A 23,181-nucleotide genomic window follows, 5' to 3' on the forward strand; every position below is an offset into this window, starting at 1 on the left:
CTTTAAAAAAAACAAGATAGTTCAGTTTTTCGGATTGCTTGCGAGTTTCTTTTAAAGGAATAATCCGTGACATTTTCACATGTAACTTCTTGTAAACTGCGAATGGAGGAGCAGCCCATGAGGTGTGTTGCCAAGCAGACATGCTGTTCCCATCCAGCGCTACGTGACATCATCCCGCCTCTAGCCTGATGTTCCTGGACTTTATTTCACATGTGTATACCTACATCTACGCCTTGAGTCGCTACACTGTAGATCAACTATGGTTTGAACAGTTTGGGTTTTTGAAGTCCGGTAGCAATATTTTTGGATGAAGCTGCTGATAACTGATATTTTGCCAACATTCAATATCCAATTCAATATCCAATTCAATTACCCCACAAATAGCCACACAAATAGCCCCACACATTTTTGACATGTAGCAACTGATAGTGTAATAACTAACAAATAATGTAATAACTTAAAATGTAATAAATATGTTCCCTCTAAATAGGTCAAAAATGTTATAAAACCTGTTAATGTAATAAGTTGCTGGATAATGTAATCACATCACATCATTACCTAAACAGCTGATGATGTCATAATTATATTGTTTAATAATGTAATCACTTGAGTTATACCTCCTTTATGTGTTATTACATTGTTAGTCAACATTATTATAACATCATGAGTGAAAAATATGTTAAACTCTGTGTGGTTGATAGGAGATTTGTGACGCAACTGCAAAGCATCTGTATCACTGCTGCAGACGTTACACAGCAGTGGGACGAACGTGTTCAGACTTGGGCTGCAGGGATGAGATGCTGTCTCATCTCTAGATGTAGGATTCATTTTCAATACCTCACACCTTCTGATGGAAACCATAATGCCGGCGTCTGATCTGTAGCTCATGCGGCTCTGGGTTTCGGGCCGGCAGATTCCTTCCATTTTAGTCACACTTCTTCTTCCTGGTTCTTGTCTGCGGGCTGTGAGTCAGGTGGCTAATTGAAGTGGCTTGTGGAGCCGCCGTGTGATGGGGTTATTTTATTTGATACACAAAAATATAGAGATAGTTAGTGGTCGTGTTATTTTGAACTCATACACGTGTAAGGGTGTTTGCCGGCAGATCGGAATCAGAAACTTGGTGGGTTGCTTGCATAGGCCACATTAAACACAACACAACATAAAGCTATAAAAGTAGTATATAAAAAATAAAATTTTAGGAAATAGGTCTCTTTTCTATCCAGTATGCACATGGTTGCTAGGGACCTCTGGAAGTCAGTCATATAAAACAAAATCCACAGAAATATTTAGATCTACAGAATATTCCACTGGGTTCTGAGTGTTTTGGACACCGCATGGGAAAAAAAGAATGCTGTAAACACAAGTTGGAATGGTATAAACAGAGTACATATGTATATAAATATGTATATATCTATACAGCCATTGTAAGCCTTGTTCAAGCACACACTCACCACTGACACTAAGCAAGCAACGGACTGACATCTCTGCTGCTGGTTAGGTAAATGCTGAACTATTTCGCCTCTCTCAGGACATTTGTGAATTTGTGACGTTGCCAACGATGAGATCAATCTTGGCACCGTTTCATGTTCTTTCCTCAAACTCGCATTTTTAATACTATAGAGCTGTAACCAATTGTACGGCATTTTACAGCTTCCCCAAGAGTGAATGTTTGAAAGAACAGTGGATCAGACTTACAGTATATTGTAAGATTGAATTTCTTTCAAACAGCTGTGCAGGGTGTTAGGATGCTAGGATACTCCGTGCGATTGGTCGGGAGTTGGCGAGGCTTATGGGTATTGTAGTAGGTGTCATGGAAGCGTATGTGTCTGATGATAAAAAAGGTGGCTTAATTCCCTCTAACAAGTTTTGAATCTCCATGAAGACCTAAAGGAAGACACTTCAAAACAGCTCTGTCGTGTAAAATGTAGGTGATTTTACCGGCGGTGGTTTTGGCACAGATTCAGTTAAGCCTCTCCCTGTATGCGGCTGCAGAGTTGAATCTGGTTGTCTTTTGATGTCAGCGAGGGGGCAAAGTCCCCTGATTGCCTGCTATCGCTGTTGAGCAAGTTATTAACCTTTGGTCGCAGCCAGCCAACAGGTTTAACTCCCACACCTACTGCAGATAGTATGTTTGAAAGCCTCGGGGGGAAGCAGGTAGGTTGCTAATTCTCACTATGGAGGTGTACTTTGATTAAGGTCAAGCATTCATATGGACCCACTCCCCACTTTCTAGCTAAAAGTTGAGATCTTGTTTCCCCATGAGCCATTTGGCATGGAAGTGGCCAGTCACATTGCGCTCATCATGAACTGATTTAGGCAAGAGAATGTAAGAAATACAGTAAGATGCACTGCCAATCCATGACAAATGTGTTACTAGTTTCGAATGTATGCTCATACATAACTTTGTACTTAGTCTTCCTGCGGGTCGGTCATCTGAACGGTGCTGAGTCACTTCGCTTTACAAGTTGCAGAGGAAATTTGAGGAAAGCTCTCTAGTGATCAAAATGATTCAGTCATCGTTTATGAGCCCCTGGAGACGAGAACAGACGCCATGACTATGATCCTGTGAAATTTCATATGTCAAACGTCCCTGCTTCCGATCACACACACACACACCAGGGTATCCGTGGGTATTTAAGAAGTCTGAAAAAGTCAAACATGTTGGACATCATGACTCTAAACATTTAATTCTTTCCTGTTGTCTTTTTTCTGATACTGTTTGTTAAATTGGTAATAAGTCAAATTCCAGAAAACATTTTAAAGGTCTTAAAAATTCTTAAATTTGGCTTTCTGAAACCTGTAGATACCCTTTACCTAGACACACACACACACACACACACACACACACACACACACACACACACACACACACACACACACACACACACACAACAGCAGCGATGTCCTCGTGTGTCCCCCCTTCAAGGTGGGAGCAAAAGCAGCAAATCACTCTTCGTGATCTTTCTCAAACCTAACAGTTATATAATGTTTTTTTTAATGCCATGGTAAGACATGATCTGATAGGACTGCAATTACATTAGACTGATGCCATCTGTTCTGAAGACTTTGTAACTGGTAATTTGACTTGGGATCAGATGTTGTCTGACAGTTGTAACCTCATATTCATGTGGAATGCCCCAGCCTTAAAAACATCATAGGAATACCACTTATTCCAGCTGAGAGTGTGAAGTGGAGCATGATGAGTGGAGATGCAGCCTGAGGCTCTCCAGCTGCTGTTATGGAGCTTGAAATGGTATCTTGGTGTTGGATAGACGGGCCAGGGGTTCAACTAGTTAAATTTCAACCGGTTTCTTTCTTTCTTTCTTTCTTTCTTTCTTCTTTTAACCCAGCTCCCCTTAAATGTAGAAAAATAAATGAACATCAACAAAAAATGCGTACTTTTTCATGTTAGTGTTAGATCTAAAAGGGATAGGTCACCCTCGGTTTTAGCCTCTCTCCGCCTACTGCGCAATTTTGAAAAATCCAGAAGAAGTGGCCGTGAGAAGCGGTGGTGGAAAGGGAGGGGGGTGGGCGGCACGTAGGCACACGCATAGCCTTTTGAAGGAAATGAAGAGGGGGTGGTAACAACGATCTTCCACACTGCCAAAACGTCATCATTCACATAAAGTCATTTCGACCTCTAGTATGTGTATGTGTTCACGTTCATGTGATTGCCATGAGCATTGATTGAACAACTGAAAAAAAGTGAGGTTAGGGTGTCCTATCACTTTAACGGATGTTAAAGTTGCACTAGGCACAATGTTAATGTAAACTCCACCCATCTGATCAGCCTAAGTCACTCATCAGCCTTACATTTAGGCTGATGCACATTCTTGAAATCGGCCTAAATCACAAAGTGGTGGGGACGCTGTAGATTCTCCCTATTTGCCCAAATTCAATTCTGGAGTCCGTTTGGTCACTGGCAGGAAATCTTCTCCGCACAGGAAGTGATGAATCAGAAATTAAAAGCAAAATCCAAACTGTTGTAGAGTTGGAAAGTAAGACAAACAAAGTAAGACAGATGCCATGAATTGTGTTGTTTCACCAAAAGATGTGAATGGGACCAGCAGTAGTGTTGGTTTAATTTTCATATGTTGTGTTACATGACTGCACGTCCAGTTGGTCACAGTAAGTTTGACCCACATGCATGTCCACTCTTGGATTAATACAGAACACAATTAATTTGCTGGTGTCCTTTTTCTTATTCTGCACATTTATAGTTTCTCTATAGTCTTTTTATTAGCTATGTTCAATCAGAAATAATCCATTTTTACAGCTTTTTGTTTCTTTATTTTGGATGTTAAATTGGTCTTCAATCCAGTTCCAGTTAGCATTAAAAAGGTCTTTAAAAGTCTTAAATTTGGCTTTCTGAAACCTGCAGATACCCTGCTAGATGAGGTGAATGGTTCTGTATGGGCTGCACAGCCAGACTGGAAATGTGAGTCTGCCATCCATTCATTTATAGGAACATGTCTGGGCTTCTGGAGTCAAACAGCGGGACCATGGAACCTCTAAAAGCAAACTTTGAGTCCGGTGAGACACTCGGTGCGGTTAAAGTGTCAAATTTAGCGGAGGGGATACAGCGAGGAATTAAACATTTTTTATTGTTTTTGGAACTCGTTATGGATTTTCTCGCCAGACGATCTGTGTAATCGTGCCTGGTGTGTGGTCTGTTTGAGGAGAAACATGTTTGGGGATTTTTTTTTTTTTTTTTTTCACCGGCGTTGCTCGCTGGAACTGCTGGTTTTACGGCACAGGGGAATTTCCTGGGCTCATGGTTGCAGCGCTCTGAGTCAGTCTGCTGCAGGAGAGGGATGCTTTAATGGGAAGTTGGCGACTCTCAGTCACAAGTCTCGCACAAACCTCATGTTTCGACCAGAGAAACGCACACTTCTGCATACGTACATACTGTATACACACACACACAAACACACAAAAACGCGTCATTCATTCATCCAGGCTTGTGTCAGGGTGTTGAAATTCCAGTTTTTACAAGGCCACGCATCATAGAATAAAATGAAGTGATCAGATAGAGATGAAACCCCTTCTGAGAAGTTCCTGTGACCCTGGTTACGTTTACAGTCACACTATAATACGACTATTGTCAATACTCCGAGACAATAGTGTGATTCAGCTGATTCTGATTCGACATGATTCTGGAAATGACTTTGGATTTTTATTGTCATTTCTGTTTGAATACTCTCAACTGAAAACCCACTTTAACTTTAAAGTGGCAATCTGCGAGTTCCTCTTTTATTTTGTCTCCATCTTTGGTGCTAAGCGCTCATTACTGTGGTGTTTCTGTACTGCACTTCCCAGAGATCACCTGTCAATCAAACAGTGTGTCCAGTACTGTGACGTCTTTTTCCTTGGATCTTCTGTTGATGTAGTTTGAGTTTCATGGTGGCTATCTCTGCTCATGCTACCCAATTCTTCTTCTGTTTATTCCAAACAAACTGTAACGTAAAACACATCACTTCCTGTGCGGCGGGAAAAACCTACCAGACACCGGGTGTTTAGAACAGCAAATATAAAAGCTTTCATGAACTGGCTATAGGTTACACTATTGCGTTCTATATCAATTGGTGATAGAAAGTAGCAAAACAAACATTTATTTATATGAAAATGTCACAGATTATTACTTTAAGCTAAATTCTTGTAGAGCAGCATGTAGTGTTACAAAAGAAAAAGTTTCTAATGAAACCGATGCTTGCTTGGAGCCAAGTGGTGAATCTAATTCTCCGTGTCCTTTTTGTCTCCTTTCTCTCCCAAGGCTGATAACCACTTAAGCATGAAGACGAGGAGCGAGGTGCAGGGTGATGTAATCGTCACTGAGTCCAGGAGAAAAGACCTCTTTTGTCTCACGCCTGCAATGGTGTGAATAAGACCTCCCTTCCCCCTCCCTGCACACCGCCAAAAGCCTCCTCTACTTTCAGAATCAGGCTGTTGTGGACACACCGTTTGGCATACATACACCCCTCCCCACCCACCACCCCCTTTACACACACACACACACACACACACACACATACACAAAGTCTCACAAACACAAGAAAGATAGTTGGGGTTTAGGTTTTTAGTTTTTCAGGGCCATAGTGAGGCCTCTCTCTCTCTCTGTCTCTCTCTCTGTCCCTCTCTCTCTCTCTCTCTCTCTCTCTCTCTCTCTCTCTCTCTCACTCTCTCTTGGCCTGGGGTTTGGGCTGCCAAGCGCCATCAGGATGACATCATACCCGGCCGACACAATGGAGCTCTTCATCTCCTGAGGGCCCTCACCAGGCTGCGTCACTGCCCTGGACCGCCAGCCCGGGACGACAAGGAGGAGGAGAAGAAGAAGGAGGAGGACGACGACGAGGGAGGGAGGAGGAAGAGCAGGAGTAGGAGGAGGCGGAGGAGGAGGAGGGGGTGGGGGGGTGGGGTGGGGCGGGAGGGAGGCGGGGGGTCGGGCAGGGGGGGGCTCTCGGGGCTCTCGGAGAGAGAAGTAGTTTGTCATGTCGGAGCGTCCCGTGGGAGCAGGAGCCGGGTCTGGGCCCGGGTCTGGGCCCGGGTCCGGGGCGGCGGGGCCGGGCGCGGTGCGGCCCATTGGGGCGGACGGGCTGGTGGCTCTGCTGGAGGGGGGGCTGGACCGGGTGCTGCTCATCGACAGCAGGCCCTTCGTGGACTATAACGCCTCGCACATCCTGGAGGCGGTCAACGTCAACTGCTCCAAGCTGATGAAGAGGAGGCTGCAGCAGGACAAGGTGCAGATCGCCGAGCTCCTGCAGCACTCCGCCAAAAAGAAGGTAAAGACCACGGAGGTCACAGAGTCACCTCTCCTCCGAGAACCTGTACCATCTTAAAAAGTCTGAAAAAGTCTTAAAATGAATGATCTAAAATGTCTTAAATCCAGTTATTAGAAGTCGTATTTGTTCACCAGGGTTAGAACAGAGTTAGTAGTACAATATGCATCATATCTGCTTCACTTCAATGTCCCTTAACATTTAATTTTCTGTTGTCCTTTTTCTTATATTTCCCATTTATACTTTCAGAACTTTCACTAGAAAGTTTAAGAAGATATAGGTTTTGTTTCTTTATTTTAGCTTTTAAAAAGGTCTTAAAAAGTCATAAATTTGGCTTTCTGTAACCTGAAGTTACCCTGCTCTCACTTCTTAACGCTTCTTAAACTTGGTTGCATGTGGGCGTACGATCTAAGGGCAATATATATTTAACAAAGAGATTTTGCAAGTTGCAGAGCTTAGTCCTCCCCTTTTGTGGTCTTGCGTTAAATTGGAATAACAGCTTTAAGGAAGCTTGCCTGCTCGTTTTATTACTGAGGCAACATTTTCCTATGATTGTGAGCCGTAATTAATTCTGTGCGCAATGAGGTAGAGAAAGTCTAGTTTCCTCAAGTTTGTAGAACTTGCAGTGCAGCCAAGCCACAGTGGTTTTGCCTCTGTGTTCAGCTGAGAATGGGAGTGTGTCTACTGCCAGGGACCCCTGAGTGGTACTACCTGCATAATGAGGAGCCATTGGCATCTGATGTGTGGTGACAGGCGGGTAGCTGCTAGGGTTCGACCCATATATGTTTGCTGATATATCGGACCAATATTGGTCTTTCATTAAAAATCAGATCTGGTCCGTCCACCTCTATATGGTGGATATGATGCAGTTTGTTTTTGACATGTTATGTGTTAACATGAAAATGCTCAAATTTAAAGATATTGACTATTGACACACAATGTCAGCTATCACCAGTTATCAATCCAAAAGTATCGGTATCGGCCTTCAAAAACTGATATCAGTCAAAGATTAGTAGCTAGCATAGGTGCTAAAATAGACACATTTCATGTATTCCTCCTCCTATGTATTGTGGATGTCTACTTCTGTTGGAAGCTCTTTATAACTAACTGAGAGTTCAAACACCGCTTGCCGTTCAGGCTACTGTGGGATGCTTTTGTGCTGTTGTGATGTGAATGGCTAACAGTGGGATGGGTGAATGAATGCAGGAAACAGATGTGGGGATGACAATACCACGGGATGTAGGAAGTCACATTTTTACCACGCTCCAGGTGTTAAGCTATACAAATGATGTTATAACAACACTTAAGAGAGCTTGTGTACAGCACTGTAGACCCGCTGGCATCACATTATTTGTTGTCATGGAAAATGAACCCACTATTCCAAAACAAACACTGCAGCTGCAGTAGCTGCAGCCAGCAACTAATGGGCGCTTAAAGGAATGCACCAAGTTTTTTAGAGATTGTCCCGTTGGTCAACTTACACTTAAGTGATGACAACGTAGGCACCAAATCATCCATGTGTACCCTGTAGATTATTGGCTCTGGTGATCCATGCTAACATTTTGGCATACTCTGTGTTGAGTGATAGTAGGCCACAAGCTTCATCCAATATAAGAAGACTGACCTTTTAGTAATAAAAAGTTATCAGTGTTTTTTATATTATATGGTCTATATACTAAATTTTAAAAATGAAATATCATTAAGTGAGTATGGCTAGTTTGTTTTTGGAACTATTTCAGGTAAGCGACCACATATTCATCCACTGTGCAGTGATTTTTAGCTGATTTTACACAGTCTCCCACCGCCCACCACCTTCACTTCCTATGGAAACAGGGAAAGTAGTCCCTGCTAGTTCAAAACGGTATGTTATTTTTATATCATATTGTATCATTTGTGTAAATTTTACCAATCTCCCACACAAAACTGTCAGACTTAGCCACATATCATTTACGATTACTTGCCATTTAGCTTTAGAGCTGCTACAAGTTCTTACTTTCTCACTTTGGAGATAATACTAGTGGCCTACTATCACTCAGCATAGTGTATGCTAAAGTGTTAGCATGGAGCCTGCTCTCAACATGGTGTGAATGGACGGTCACTGGTTCAAATCCCTAGTCGAAGGGGTAGGGAAAGTGAATGAGTAACACTCTGCCCTCCCTCAATAATCACCATTGGGGTGCCCTTGAACAAGACACCAACTGCTGCCAGTGGAGCCGCTCAGTGGCCAGCAGTAGAAGACTGTGGTTGTACTGGGCGGCTCTTAGTGTGAATGTGTGGAACTGTATAAATGTGAACTAGAGTGTTGCTGGAAAAGAACTTCGAGCTCAGTCAACTTTCCCTGGATAAATACAGATTAAAAGCTTGGAATTATGAGGTTCTGTCTGCAGTTGTTATGAGAAATTTAGCCACGAAGTCCTGTCCAGTAAGCTGTGTATAAAGTCTTAGCTGAAGCACATGTTCAGTAGCGTATCAAATTCTTCATACATGCTGTGTAATTGCTGAATTTGACTCTGATTCCAAAGCCCATGGCACAAATCAGATCTATTCAGAGGCAACGATATCAACTCTAGCCATCAAGGTCATACATGCTTAAGGGGACCACAGCACAATGACTAGCCTAGTTTAAAGTAGAAATATTAGCCATGGTTATAAGTTGCTGTGTTAACTGGGACTGGTTCTATCCTGCCAGATGGACTGCACTGATCTCTGTAAAAGGCCGTGAAAAAGACTCCCTCCACACTAGGCAGGCTGATGGGTTGTTGTGCTGGGTCATTGATAGTCTGTAGCCACAGACAGTTGAAGACTGGGAACTGCTCTGTCTCTACAGTGTAAAAATTCATAGTAGATTATTGTATTCAAGTAATTTAGTGAACCTAACTCATCTTTATTCATTAAAGTGCTAGAGGTATCATTTTAACATCAATAAATCATTTTGAGACATTAGTATAATTACAGTAAACAACAAGACCATCACCAAGAAGATTGGCAGAATCTACTGGCCTCTACACTGCATTTTACATTGTGTGACACTAGTTCAGATTTCATGGGAAATCTGCTGTATTGCTTTATGACACAAAGGGATATTGCTTTACAGCACAAAACAGGAACCGTTTTACTTTGCCAGTAATACACAACTTTATTCCAGTTCCACTATTCTAACTGTATGGTTTCAATTTCGTGTGAGCTACCCTGCATACTGGCTGTTATCAAGGCTGTTAACAACTCTAATCCTCCTTCTGGCTCTTCAAAACAAGCCGAGCGATGCCGGGGAGGGGGAAAGGGGGCAAGCAGCAGCATCCCCTTTGCAACAGGAAGCAACAGAGTTTATGGGAAACGTGGTTTTAATTATGAAAACCACAAGATGCTACATGTAGTACCTTTATGTATATAGAGGTGTTTGTCAATTTCAACTTAGAATTTTATGAATTTTGACTTAAATTTATGAGTTCACATTCACAGAAACTGATCGTATAACAGTTTAATAAGAAACTTATAAAATTACAGCTTATTAGGATACTTTGCAGCACACATTGCGCTTGAGTTAAGTATCCATTTCAATCCCTTTTTTCCTATACTCAATAAATCTTAGAATATCTGTAAATTGGAGTAGCCATTCTCTGTTTAACATAGTAGTAGTAGTATCCCCTTGCACTCACAGCATACGGTATAATCATTCTGTTACACATGGACAACTGACACTAAAAAGCTCCTCACCAGTGAAAGAATAAATAACAGGGGAAGACAGTGCAGAACGTTTCTGCTCAAAATGCTTATGGAGCTCTTGAGTAGTGCTTGGCTCAATGGCAGTCGGTGTTGCAACAGCAATAAACAAAGATGGAAGTAGGTCAGCATCCGAGACACTCACTCTGTAAATTTGATTAAGCCTCATTCCCCTCTCGTATGTGTCTGTGGTTTATGTGTGTGTGTGTGTGTATTCTTGCACTTCTATCCTTGTGAGAACCGGTTTGAGTTTTACACCTTCCGAGTGAGGACATTTTTGCAAAGTGAGGTCATTTTGTCCGATACTCACTTCTTCAAGGGACTAGTTTAGGTAATAAATCTAGTCAATGGAAGGTCTTCATAATATTTTGTATAGTGTGTACTGTGAAGCGAGTTTGTCATTGTTATTTCATAACGGCTGAGTTTTATGGTTTCAGGCTGTCCTCATCTCAGCAGTATGAGTGGGTGTATGTGTCAGTGAAAGCCTAATGGCAAAGCACATTCACATTGTTATGAAGCTCTGAATGATCTGAGTGGTTCATTTAGAAGTAAATGAACTGATAGGAAGTACCTTGAATGCAAAATGGGATTTAATGGAAGTGGAGGAGGACCCTAGAAATATTCTAGGGAAATATTCTTTCCTATTTCCAGGGTCCTCCACTTCCATTCAATGCTGCCTGAGGAAGAGCTTTGTGCTTGAAACGTGTTGCATAGCTGCATGTATATAAGCCTTTTTGTATTCGTCCCTTGCTCACTCATGTGCTTTTGTTCATTTTTGCGCTTATATAGAACATTCATATTTATATACTTAATAATTATATAACATGCTTTTTGCATTCAAGGTACTTAATATCTGTTTATTTTTTGATTTACCTTTGGGACCTTGGAAGACCTTTCCCCCTGTTTTTTTATGTAAATGAACTGAAATGAAATGAGAATGTAGAGATGTTATCACCACCCATAGAAACGTCTGCACACCCAAACATTATTGCCACAGGTAGAAACATCATCGCTGCGCAAAGAAATGTCATCACGTCAGGTAAAAACGTCATTGCCGCGGGTAGAAATGTCATCACCGTGGGGAGAAAAGTCTTCATCGTGGGTAGAAATGTCTTCACTGTGGGGAGAAACTTCATCACCATGGGTAAAACATCATGACTGTGGGGAGAAACATCATTGCCATAGGTAGGAACATCATCCCCGGGGGTAAGAACGTTGTCCTGGCGGATAGAAACATTATCACCTCAGTTAGAAACATCATCCCCCGAAACGTCACTTGGGGTATAAACAATATCCTCCTGGGTAGAAACGTCAATACTCATTCACAGCAGCTGCAAACACAATTGGGGCAAAAATGACTTGTCATCGCGTCTTTGGGTGTACCAGAAGGCTGTCTCAGTGCCATTGCTTCCACTTCCAGCAGCTAGACAGTACTGTTGATTACAGTAGTATGAGTGTGTGTGACTACCTCCTAGTTAAACTCCTGGCGTTACCTCCTAGTAACTCTGGACGTATAGGCTTAAAGGCCTAGTTTGAGTAAGCCAAGACTAAAGGCTAAAGAACTTTTGGCCTCAGTTGATGCACATTGCTGTATAATTAACTCTACCTTTCCCTCTGTGTGTTGCAGTTGGAATTGCAGGGTGGTCAGGAGGTGGTGGTGTATGACCAGAGTTCATCAGACCCGGCAGCTTTGTCCTCAGAGGCCTTCCTGAGCGTCCTGTTGGCCAAGCTAGAGAGGAGCTTCCCCTCTGTCCACCTACTCTCAGGTAAGCCCCGCCTGCCTCCACTGTCAAAGATAGATCAATCTGCAACAGAGAAGGGGGTGACCCACCCCACAAAGTGAGACGCCATAGAACTGCCCTATTGCCCAAATTCTTATTATTATTTGCCTCACAGGAAGAAAGATGCAGGTTCAATCCATGGTCCTTTCTGTGTGGAGTATCCTGGGTTTCCTCCCACAGTCTGAAAACATGCAACAGGGTATCTGCAAATTTCAACTAGTTAAAACCTTTTTAATGCTAATTAGAATGAAATGCAAGACCAATTTGCCACTGAAATGAACATGAAATCATGAACAAATCTGTATGATTGGGTTTATTTCTTACCAGAAAAACAAGAACAAGAAATCATTTTTAATTTATCTAAAGCTGGATTTAAGACTTAAAGGCTGTACTTAATGCTATTCAAAAACTTTTGAGGGGTTGAATTTAGATAATCATATTCAAGACAAATCAAGACTTTACCAGGACCTGCAGACACCCCGATTAAGCTAGGATTAAGCGGGTGGAGAAAATGAATGAATAACTACATTTTGACCAAAATGTTAGATGAAACTCACATAGTCATCATATACTAGATGGGTGTGTCTTTTTCTGTCTGTGTCTCAGTGAACATGCCCTGTTTACCTGTTTATCCAGACCCTCCCTCCCTTATCAGCTGTCTTAACTAGGCTGGTGACATACATTACATTCAGCTTTCACAATGCAACTCATGCTTCCTCATTCCTCGCTTGCCTACCAGAGTGTTCTCCACTTATTGTTGTCTTCTACAATTAGGGCTGGTGATAAGTGGTGATGAAAGAATATTTGCTCCAAAATACTGGAAAAGCCATCAAGCTCTTAACTTGATGTTTCTCAATCACTGAAATAACTTCTAGAGAACTAGAAAGTGCTGCCTCTTGCATTTTTGAATGATTTTTGTGCTACTATCCAAGTTTGAAGGCTTTACCGACTACTACTGCCAAGTGGATAGCCATGCATACCTCATTGTCAAAATGTCAAAGTTATAAATGATTGTGATCCACTTTTTCTGTGATGGGAACAGAACTTCCCTTTGGCATTTTTAAATAACAGCTTTGTTTTGTTATCTGTCAGGGAAATACATGTTCCTCATTCTGATACAACAAATACAAAATGCTGTTGTGTAACTGTTAAACCCTTGACCTAGTGAGCATAAAAGAGTAGGATTTTGGAACCCCAAAAGGCTTTAGTTTTTTACGTGAGAGGGTGGAGTCGTCAATCCAACATTACATCATGGTTACATAACGTAACCCTCAGTGGAAAGAAGGGAGGAGTTCTGCAGTCAGCCTGCCTGTCGGTCAACCTAATAAACAATGCAGTGAAATGTCACTGGGCTGAAACTTAGTATGTTCATCTATCAAGCATCTTCACAACTTGAATACCGAAGTGCAAGTTGAAATAGATGGTGCTGCTCTCGCACAATAAAAATAGCCTGCACAGTTCCTCAGCTCCCTTATAGACCACTTTTAAGGAACATGGCTGCCTTCTTTTTGGACATACTTTGTTGCAGTGATAGCACAATTAATAATAATGTGGTAATTACATTTAAGAAGAGCATGGTGTTTTTTGAGCATTTTTTAACAGGAAGATGGATTGGAGACTCTAAATTTCCCATAGGTATGGATGTGAGTGTCTATCTATCTGTGTTAGCCCTGTGATTAACTGGAGACCTGTCCAGAGTGTCTCAATGCATGCTGGGATAGACTCCAGCCCCCCACTACCTTGAAAAGGATTAAGTGGTTAGAGAAAATGAATAAGCCATCTTCAATTTAAGGAAGAAATTAGAATTTTATATACACAGGCTAATGCTATCACATTAGTTCTAGATGCGCAAAATGATGTTGAGATTGCATGATTTGCTCGGAGGAAGGAACATCACTTCATCAAGCCCATATTGGCCGGCAGAGCTGAAGAGGGCTGCAGAGACTCAATTCAGGGGCTTGTTGCTAGGCAACAAGTGTAGAGCATGAACCAGTCTGGAGCTGGTGGCAGCAGTCTGAGTACTGCTGAATAACTATAAACTAACTATACATTAGGGCTCAACCGATGTGGATATTTGAAGGCAGATACCAATATTTTTAGACTGAAGTCGCCAATAGACAATACTCAATAACCGGACAATATTCAGTATCTTTAAATTTGACTGTTTTCATGCCAAACAATTACAAGTATTCAGTGTTTCTCCCAGAATAGTATTCTTGTCAGAGTGGAAAAGCCTCTGAAACAGCATTTAGACCATCATGGGACACTAAAACTCTCCACTGAAACCCAGACTAATTAAATTATTTTAGGGTTAGCGGCTCCTAAAGACAGGGTGACCCACCACACCTATTCAATACTAGGGAAACTCTGGGATACATTATTACCTTTAAATGAAGAATTAATTTACTAGAAACACTATTGAACGATTAAATGCATAAATACAATGTGCAAAGAAAATAAAATGTCATGTCAGGTTTTCCAGACTGTTTTTCTGTAGCTGTGGTTAGGGAGGAACCTCCATCATATCAGAGGTGGACCACACTGATTGGATAATATCTGATATGTAATAAAAAGGCCAACATTGGACTGATACATCAGTTTAACCAGTACTGTCTCTGTTTGCTACAAGACAGCTGAGGAGTTCACTGACATCATCCAACCACTTGTATTTTTCCACAGTATCTTTCTTTTCTGAACCAAGAGGTCAACATCTGTAGATAATGACGTGAGATGAGAAGATCTGACTGTCTTAGTGTTCAGTGTCTGGGAGAGAAACTAGCAAGGAGTATCAATTTATAATATTTGCCATATTTTACCCAAAGCAAACTTTGTGTAGGAGGGTGAAGCAAGTAGGAGAGGAGTGGAGAATGTAACTGACTAATACCTACAATATCAAACCCTCCTTTGATGTGAAAGAACAGCACTCTTCATATGAGCATTTGATGTTAAGTGTTTGTGTTTTGGGTTGCCAGGTGGCTTTGCTGAGTTCTCCCACCTCTTCCCTGGCTTGTGTGAGGGCAAGTCCACCCTGGTGCCCTCCTGCATCTCCCAGCCCTGCCTGCCGGTGACCAACGTCGGACCCACCCGCATCCTGCCCCACCTCTACCTGGGCTGCCAGAGAGATGTCCTCAACAAGGTAGTCTGGCCGTACAGCAGGCCTACATTGATGACCTAGATCAGTGGTTCTCAGACATGTGCCATCAAGGCCCAAGAATCTGCAGGTTTTCTTTCCAGCCAAATACTACAGCAGCTTTAGGCCTCGATGGTGCATGGTTAAGAACTACTGTCCTAGATGAAGCCACCTATCATAAGTTTTTTTAAAACAACATCAATGAGAAACAAAAATTTACCTTGGCAACTGTTGATGTACACCAAATATTAAAGATTAAACATTAGATGGGAAACACTGCCAGTAGTCCCGTTTCTGTGTACTCTTATCATGTCAGTATCTCTGTATGAATAGTTTGAACAAAGATTTGATACATTCCTTCCCCCTCCTTCTCTCAGGATCTGATGCAGCAGAATGACATTGCTTACGTCCTAAATGCCAGTAATACCTGCCCCAAGCCTGACTTCATCCCAGAGTCCCATTTCCTTCGTGTTCCTGTCAATGACAGCTTTTGTGAGAAGATCCTCCCTTGGCTGGACAGATCAGTGGAGTTCATAGGTCAGCAGGCAAAACCATTATGGGAGGCCCTGACCTCTGAGATAATGAGCAAAATGTGGTCATTATGCCTGTGGATAGTTGGTACAGTGTGTGGATTTGTAAAATGTCACCTAAGTACTCTGTTATGTAAGATCACTGCATGTGTTGCACTCTGTTTGCTTTTGAAAATACAAAGGGAAACAGTCTCTCTCTTTCAAATGCCTTAATTTCTCGACCTTTGTTTAAATATTGGCTTTGTTCAGTTGTGTATCATGGAAATACGGTTTCCTTATTCATATACAGCAGATACAAAATGTTATCAAATGTAAACTGTTAGGCTGTTCTCAGTTAAGTCTGTGCTTGTGTATTTCAGAGAAGGCAAAAGCCTCCAATGCTCGGGTCCTGGTCCACTGTCTTGCTGGCATCTCCCGCTCAGCCACGATTGCCATTGCCTACATAATGAAGAGAATGGACATGTCCTTGGATGAGGCATACAGGTGAGATTCAAATCACAGCAAGGCATAAACCACAACTTTTACAGTTCCAGTTTATGTGTATGCCACAGGCCAAATTCCTGTGTGTGGAGATTTCTGGGGTCTTTTATCATGCACATTCTCTGCCCATAGGTTGTAACAATACAGAATGTCTGTCCTAATGAACCCAGATCCTCATCTGCCCTCTAATTAAACTGTCCTCTGTGTCACTGCCAATTACAAATCACATCATGATATCCACTAATGATGGCCATAGAATGAGGACTGAGGTTATTTCATGTTCTATAGCCTCTACAACTTCTCCACCAGACTTCCATGTGTATTTTTCCCTCTCTCCCCAGGTTTGTGAAGGAGAAAAGGCCAACCATCTCCCCGAACTTCAACTTCCTGGGCCAGCTTCTGGATTTCGAGAAAAAGATCAAAAGTCCCCATGGTACTGAGACTAAGCTCAAGTCCTTCCATTCAGAGCAGAGCGGCGAGGCCTCCGCTCAGCCGGAGGGGCAAGGCAGTGCTCAGGAGTCTCCAGCTAGTCAGGAATCTGCAGTTGGCCCCGGCCTAGCCCTGCTGGAGCCCCTCACCCTGACATGTGTGTTAGCTGATGCCCCTGAGGAGCGGCTCCTGGCTCAGGCTCTGAGTGGCCTGCAGCTCGCAGAGGGGGCAGAGGATAATGCCAGGCTCAAACGTTCCTTCTCGTTGGACATCAAGTCGTACGGCGAACCGGGCAGCAATGCCGCTCACCGAGTCTTTGTCCCTCACGCCGGAGCAGGGGACGCCTCGGAGTACTTCAAACCTTCTGCCTTCAAGGAACCGGCCAGCAAGCCCTGCCAGTTCTCCCCTGTGGAAGAAGTATCAGAGCAGTCCACTCCAGAACAAAGCCCCGACAAGGAGGAGGTGGACGGGCCAGATCCCGTCATACCGGCAGCCTCCAACGCATTCTCCACCACGTCTACCACCAGTACCAGTACCAAGCAGCCCACCGCAGCCAAGCCTCCAGCGCCTACACCGCATTGTTCCCATCAGCTACACCGGAGCGGCAGTATGGAGGAGAACACCCACGCTGCTAGCTTTTTGTTCGGCCTGTCCCGCAGTCAGCAGCAGCTGGCGAAGCCCGGCGCCGGCGGCACCCTGAAAGGCTGGCACTCAGACATCCTGCTGGGACCCGTCACCGTCTCCACCTCCTCCCTGGCGGGCGGTTGGTACCTCTCGTCCGAGTCCACCCGCTTGTACTCCACCTCGGCCATCCTGAGCGGCGGGGGCTTCGCGGCCTACAGCTGCGGCCATGGTCTGGAGGCGGTGCGGCGGCGCGGCCGGCAGAGGAGTGGCGACCGGGGAGACTCGCGCCGGAGCTGGCACGAAGAGAGCACCTTTGAGAAGCAGCTGAAGCGCCGCAGCTGCCAGATGGAGTTCGGCGACGGCATGTCGGAGAGTCGCTCACGGGAGGAGATGGGCAAAGTGGGGAGTCAGTCCAGCTTCTCCGGTAGCATGGAGATCATCGAGGTGTCCTGAGAGGGATTTTCTGGACATCTTCTGGACAGTGTCCCCATGTTACCCAAGGATTTGGTATATTTTCAGAAATCTCCCACTCGGTTGGGATAACACTGCACTCTAAATGCCGCTTGGGCTAGACCTTGAACTCTACTGGCGCTATAATAAAAGTGCTTTTGTTCCAACAGCCTTAAATGTAGTAGAGAGTAACTCTCATCTCGGAAGCAGCTGTGTGTTACTGAATGTGATGAAGAGGATGCATAACACCCTAAAGACATTTTTTTTTCACTGAGGACTGAGCCTTTGAATGTTTTGTCTTGTTCGTGGATGAGCGTTACTCATCATTTTCTGAATTTGTTTGAATTCTCATCAGCCCTAGGTGTCTGTCAGACATTGTTGATTTTCTTACCAATACAAGGAACCTAAAATGAAGCCTGATGATGTTGAACTGGAATGGGGAAGTTTACCATATTCTTCTGTTCTTCTACTTGCCCCTGAAGGTTTCAAGGTCTCAACTATCCAGTACCTCACAAATCCAAATTAGAGCATTGTTTTTGTGTTATTGTTTTTTTTTGAGTAGCTCATTGACAGTTAAAATCTCAGGTGTTATTTGAGCTGCAGGGAAAGACTATTGAACAGTTCCCCATAAAAGATATGGTTGAAAATTGTTCTGATATGACTTAGAAAGGATTGAAAGGATTAAAAGACTGCTAGGCCTGCGCTTGAAACCTTTGAATACCTTCTACCACTTCAACTGTCCAAGGATCAGCGCTCCCTTCTCTGATCCAAACAATAAATGTCCTGTGGAAGAGGGTCACGATTAGATCTGTTGTGGTTGGTGTTAGGTAAGAGGTCGTACAGGCGGAAGATTGATTTAGCAAGTGCTTTTAATAATAAAGAGGCTGGGACTCTTGTTCAAAGACCATGTAGCCGCAACAGAGAGCATACAAACATCGGTGCAGATGGCAAAGTATTGTTTAAACTCCGATCGGGTCTAGAAAGTCAATGCCATGGTTGGATCACTCACAATGGATTATTTCATTTAATGTTGCACTACTGTGGCTTGAGAATGGTTTTGATTAAAAATGTACGGTATAAGAGAATAATGCTGTGCTTCTGAGTGTGTATGAGTGTGTGTGCATATGTTTGATGCCCTCAGGCCACTACCTACCTTAAGGTAACAAATTAAGCAAGCGTCACCAGTCCTGATATCAAGCTCATTGGTGTTATTTCTCTTCAGGGACAGAGATGGACGAAAAAGAGCTAAATAGAGAATGTTAAGAGGATTGAAACAGTACGGTTTCTGGTCCACCACCGCCTTGAAAGTTGTTTCGGAGGGGACGTTCACTCACAAATGGATTCATGGCTTTTGGAGTGCATGCGGTTGCTGTGTGCAGTACATAACTGTTGATTTGGAGTTCATTCCCATTGGCTATTCCTCAGATGTTCCTTGGAAGCTCCTCATACATCTTCACGCTGAAATGTCAAAGGAGACGTTTTTATTAGAGAAATTGGCCTCCCTGAACTAGACCAACAGGTTACACCAGCACTTTACATCACTCATATGAGCAACTTCTTTACAGACGATATCATAGCTGTAGGACATACATAACTCAGTCTGGGACAGTAGATTATTTCACCACCTGCTCCAAATTCAAGAACATGCAGTCTTCTGTCAACTCCACTGTGATCCCGTACACAGGGGAAACCTATCCCACTTGGCCCTAACTGGACTTTAGGGACATTATTAGGCCATGATCACATAGAATGCTTTTTTTTTAATGCGCCTGCACCTTTTTGTCAGTTCTTTTCAATGGTTTGGTCATGGAAAGTGAGTGTTGTGAAGTCCTCTTCTTCAAGAGCAAGCAGAGCAATCGCAAACTTTCTCTTGTCCATTTTTATTTTCAACATTATCCCCCTAACCCTCCTTGCGCCCTTTGACCTCCTGCTCTCTCTGTTACCAGCGACACCCACAGCTGAGCTTTGAGAGAAAAATGCCTCCTATCTGATCATGGCCTTAGCTTTGCCAAAGCTCCTCCTCCAAGGCTTTACCATATTTCTACTTTACTTCTACATATAGAACGAAGAGGGACAAAGCAGCAGAAGTAGCGTCCGATCAAGCGTGAGGTTTGGATTGGAGAGAAGACTTTACTACTTGCTTGCTGAATCCATGCTGAAAACAAGTCAAAGCAGCGTTTTTATGCAGCTTGTGTGTACAGGATTAGACATGGAGTGGGAAAACGAATTCACATACGGCTACTGGTGCTCTCAGTTGCTTTTGGAAGAGTTCAATGTAAACCCAAGTTCATATACATCGTCTCTGCCCAGTGAATGTGGATTGATCAGGCCGGCAGCTTGCTTACACTCTGACAGATTTTCAGAAAAAAGTGGAAAAAACTTTTGGTGATGTTTCAGATGTGCGAGTTTGGGACAAACCTGAGGGTTAACACTTCAGCTATAACATAATAACTGCCTGTAATGTAACAATAATGTAATAAAACTAAATGCAATAAAGCCAAAACGTAATAAAAAAGCCAACAATGTCATAAAATCCTGAAACAACAACGTAATAACTTTTTACGTTAACCATTTTTTGGCTGAAGAGTGTAATAACATCAACCAATAATGAAACGCTTACACTCCGAAATGCTTTTATATGCCTTTTCTACATCAAGTCAGCAATAAGAGTGACACTAACAATAACATTCAGTTGCTGTTACGTTATCGTTTCACAATTTTATTACATTATTGGCTTTTTATTATGTTCTTGGCTTTGTTGTGTGTAGCTTTATTACACTTTTTGGCATTTGTTACAAGAGTCGGAGAGGATGATCTCTGTGTTCCCAAACAGCTTCATATTCCTCTTGTGCCTTGAAATCAGATGTGTGATGCTGGGATGTCTCAGTTCATGTTTTTGTGTGATTTTATTATTTTTTTTTTTTCTACAGAAGAACGGTGTGAGTTAAGAAGTAACGTGTCTGTATGGTTGAAGGTTTCTCCAAAGCTGTGAAAATGTGCCTGTATGTGGGAGTTCAGGAGTAAACACTAGGGTTCGACCGATATGGGGTTTTGAAGGCCGATACGGATCCTGATATTTTTGTATCAAAGCTGCTGATATTAAGTATCTTTAAAGAGTAACTAAACCCCACCCAAATCTGTGGTGAAGCCTGACACCACCTGTTGTACTCTATGGAAGGTGACATCACCTGGCACAAAGACCAGCCAATAGCAGATGGCCAGTTCAGTACCCTACTTTTCACCATTATGTGTCAGGCTTCACCGCAGATTTTGGTTTGGGGTTTAGTTGCTCTTTAAATTTGACCATTTTCATGCCAAAAGAATACAAGTATTCAGTGTTTCCCCACAGAATTTTATCTTCGTCAGGGTGTTAAAGCCTCTGAAACAGCATTTAGACCATCATGTGATACTAAAACTCCCCATTGAAAAATACATTATCAAGCAATTGAATGAATAAATAGCTGTAGTCAGGGACGAGCCTCCATCATATCGGCAGTGGACAACATGACTGGACAATATCTGATATTTAATATAGACCAATATCAGCAAACCAATCGGTCTAACCCTAGTAAACACAACTGGGTAGGGATCTATCTTGAATGAGTTATGAACTACGGTCACGTCAAACACTCACCAGAAAAGATTTTCTACAGTTCGCGAGATGAAACAGACGTCCATCGGTCGATATTTAAAGCAATGATTCCAAACTTCACTCTATCCAATAGATATATAAACGAAGCCATTGATTAGCTAGCTGATCACACTCCTGGATTGGTAAAGGACTGACAGTGTAGATGAATGATTTGTAAAGGACTTCCAGATTAGATTCAAGATGGTACCTGTATGAATCAGTGTGAGCGTAGGCCTGTGTCACTGCGTGAGAACATAGCTAACTTTACTTTTGTCAACGTGCACAGTTGTATGAAGTTAAAAGCAGTAGATGTATGATGACTGTTGAAATAAAATCTGAAATGGTACACAATATGTATTTGTTCATTACCTGGGCTTGCTTCATCCATTTTCCATCCAGTTTCACACCACTCCTACACTATTATCAATCTGTGATCAATGCATTCAAGAAGTTATTTTGTGATGAAGTTTTTTGGTGTACCCTCTTTCCCTCAACCTGCCTCGTATACTTCTACTTCAGTTAGTCATTTCCTACGTTTCCCAGAATGCCTTTCAACAACCTCTAGAGAAGAGGTGTGAACTTGTTGCTTTCAATCAAAGGTGGGTATATGGGAATATCAATATAGCTAGCTAGCCAACTAGTTCATGAACATTGGGTGTCTTGTGGTTGCATTGCATTCTGGTCTATTTTCTGCTCCTGTGGGTGGAGAAATTGGTCTTTCTGCCTCTTCTACAATGGATTTCTCCCTGTATGATTGTTGAACGTCGGTGCAAAATGGTGGCTCTAGAAAGAAGCCCTCGCTCTGAGGGACTGACACCAAAACCTGACGTTTACCGTTGATGTTTTAGATGGCAGGAACATTTTCTGCTATCAAACTCCATTGTAGCTGCTGGAAACATCTAGATGTGACATCACATTGTCTGCGTTTGGCCAGTTATCCACAGGAAGAATAATAATACACCAACCAACCAATGCATCCCAATAGCTGTTTTTAACAGTGTACAGTAATGTTTTAGGGTGGATTTTTCCTTTAAGTAGAGCTGCATATTGTTTTTTTGTCAAGTGATTTTGTGCACACATGTATGAAATTAAGCATTTAAAAATGATAACACAGTCAGTATGCAGTGATGTAGTGGAAACTGAAAAGGAGGGCAAACAATGACCTCCATTCACTGATCATTATATGGCATATCAAATACATTTTCAGCATTCATTTTTGTTGTTTTTGTCTGTTTTTTTGCTTGCAGTTTTGTTAGTAATGAATGTTCACAAATGTTATGTACAAAAGAAAAGAAGAAAAGAAGTTTAATGATAAAATGCTTTCTGGGATATACAAATGTAGATAACATCATCAACGCAAAATAGTCTTGCAGTGTATAATAGTCTTGCTTCATGGTGACATGTTTGACATTTGAGGTGTAGTGCACAGTAAATAAATACCTACATTAACAATTCATATGGAAGGTTCCTATTAGCCTTTCCATTGGAAATGCATACGGGTCATTTTTGACCCATGGGTAGAAATACAAACAAGTAAAAAATGTAGGTACAAATTTGATTGGGGGAATATCAAAAACAAGATTTTGAAGTGATGCTTGGAATATGAAATGATAAAATGTTAAAAGACAGT

At 42.4% G+C, this 23,181-nt stretch overlaps 1 protein-coding gene across 1 annotated transcript; it reads left to right on the forward strand.

The window, feature by feature from the left end:
- The first annotated feature begins 6,646 nt into the window (after positions 1-6,646).
- On the forward strand, positions 6,647-21,902 carry dusp16 (dual specificity phosphatase 16). The gene is made up of 6 exons (XM_071915782.2): positions 6,647-6,779; positions 12,124-12,262; positions 15,250-15,413; positions 15,785-15,944; positions 16,297-16,420; positions 16,759-21,902. The coding sequence occupies exons 1-6, from the start codon at positions 6,711-6,713 to the stop codon at positions 17,921-17,923; spliced, it is 1,821 nt and encodes a 606-aa protein (XP_071771883.2). The 5' UTR covers positions 6,647-6,710; the 3' UTR covers positions 17,924-21,902.
- The last annotated feature ends 1,279 nt before the right edge of the window (positions 21,903-23,181 follow it).

Source organism: Centroberyx gerrardi, chromosome 24, assembly GCF_048128805.1.
Source record: "Centroberyx gerrardi isolate f3 chromosome 24, fCenGer3.hap1.cur.20231027, whole genome shotgun sequence".
In the NCBI taxonomy this organism is placed as follows: Eukaryota; Metazoa; Chordata; class Actinopteri; order Beryciformes; family Berycidae; genus Centroberyx; species Centroberyx gerrardi.

What these genes read in the sequence shown, in the direction of transcription:
- dusp16 (XM_071915782.2), top strand. Translation starts at nt 6,711, where the DNA reads ATGAAGAGGAGGCTGCAGCAGGACAAGGTGCAGATCGCCGAGCTCCTG. An exon ending in AGCACTCCGCCAAAAAGAAG is followed by an intron (nt 6,780 to 12,123) that starts GTAAAGACCACG and finishes TGTGTGTTGCAG; the next exon opens with TTGGAATTGCAGGGTGGTCA. An exon ending in CAGATCAGTGGAGTTCATAG is followed by an intron (nt 15,945 to 16,296) that starts GTCAGCAGGCAA and finishes TGTGTATTTCAG; the next exon opens with AGAAGGCAAAAGCCTCCAAT.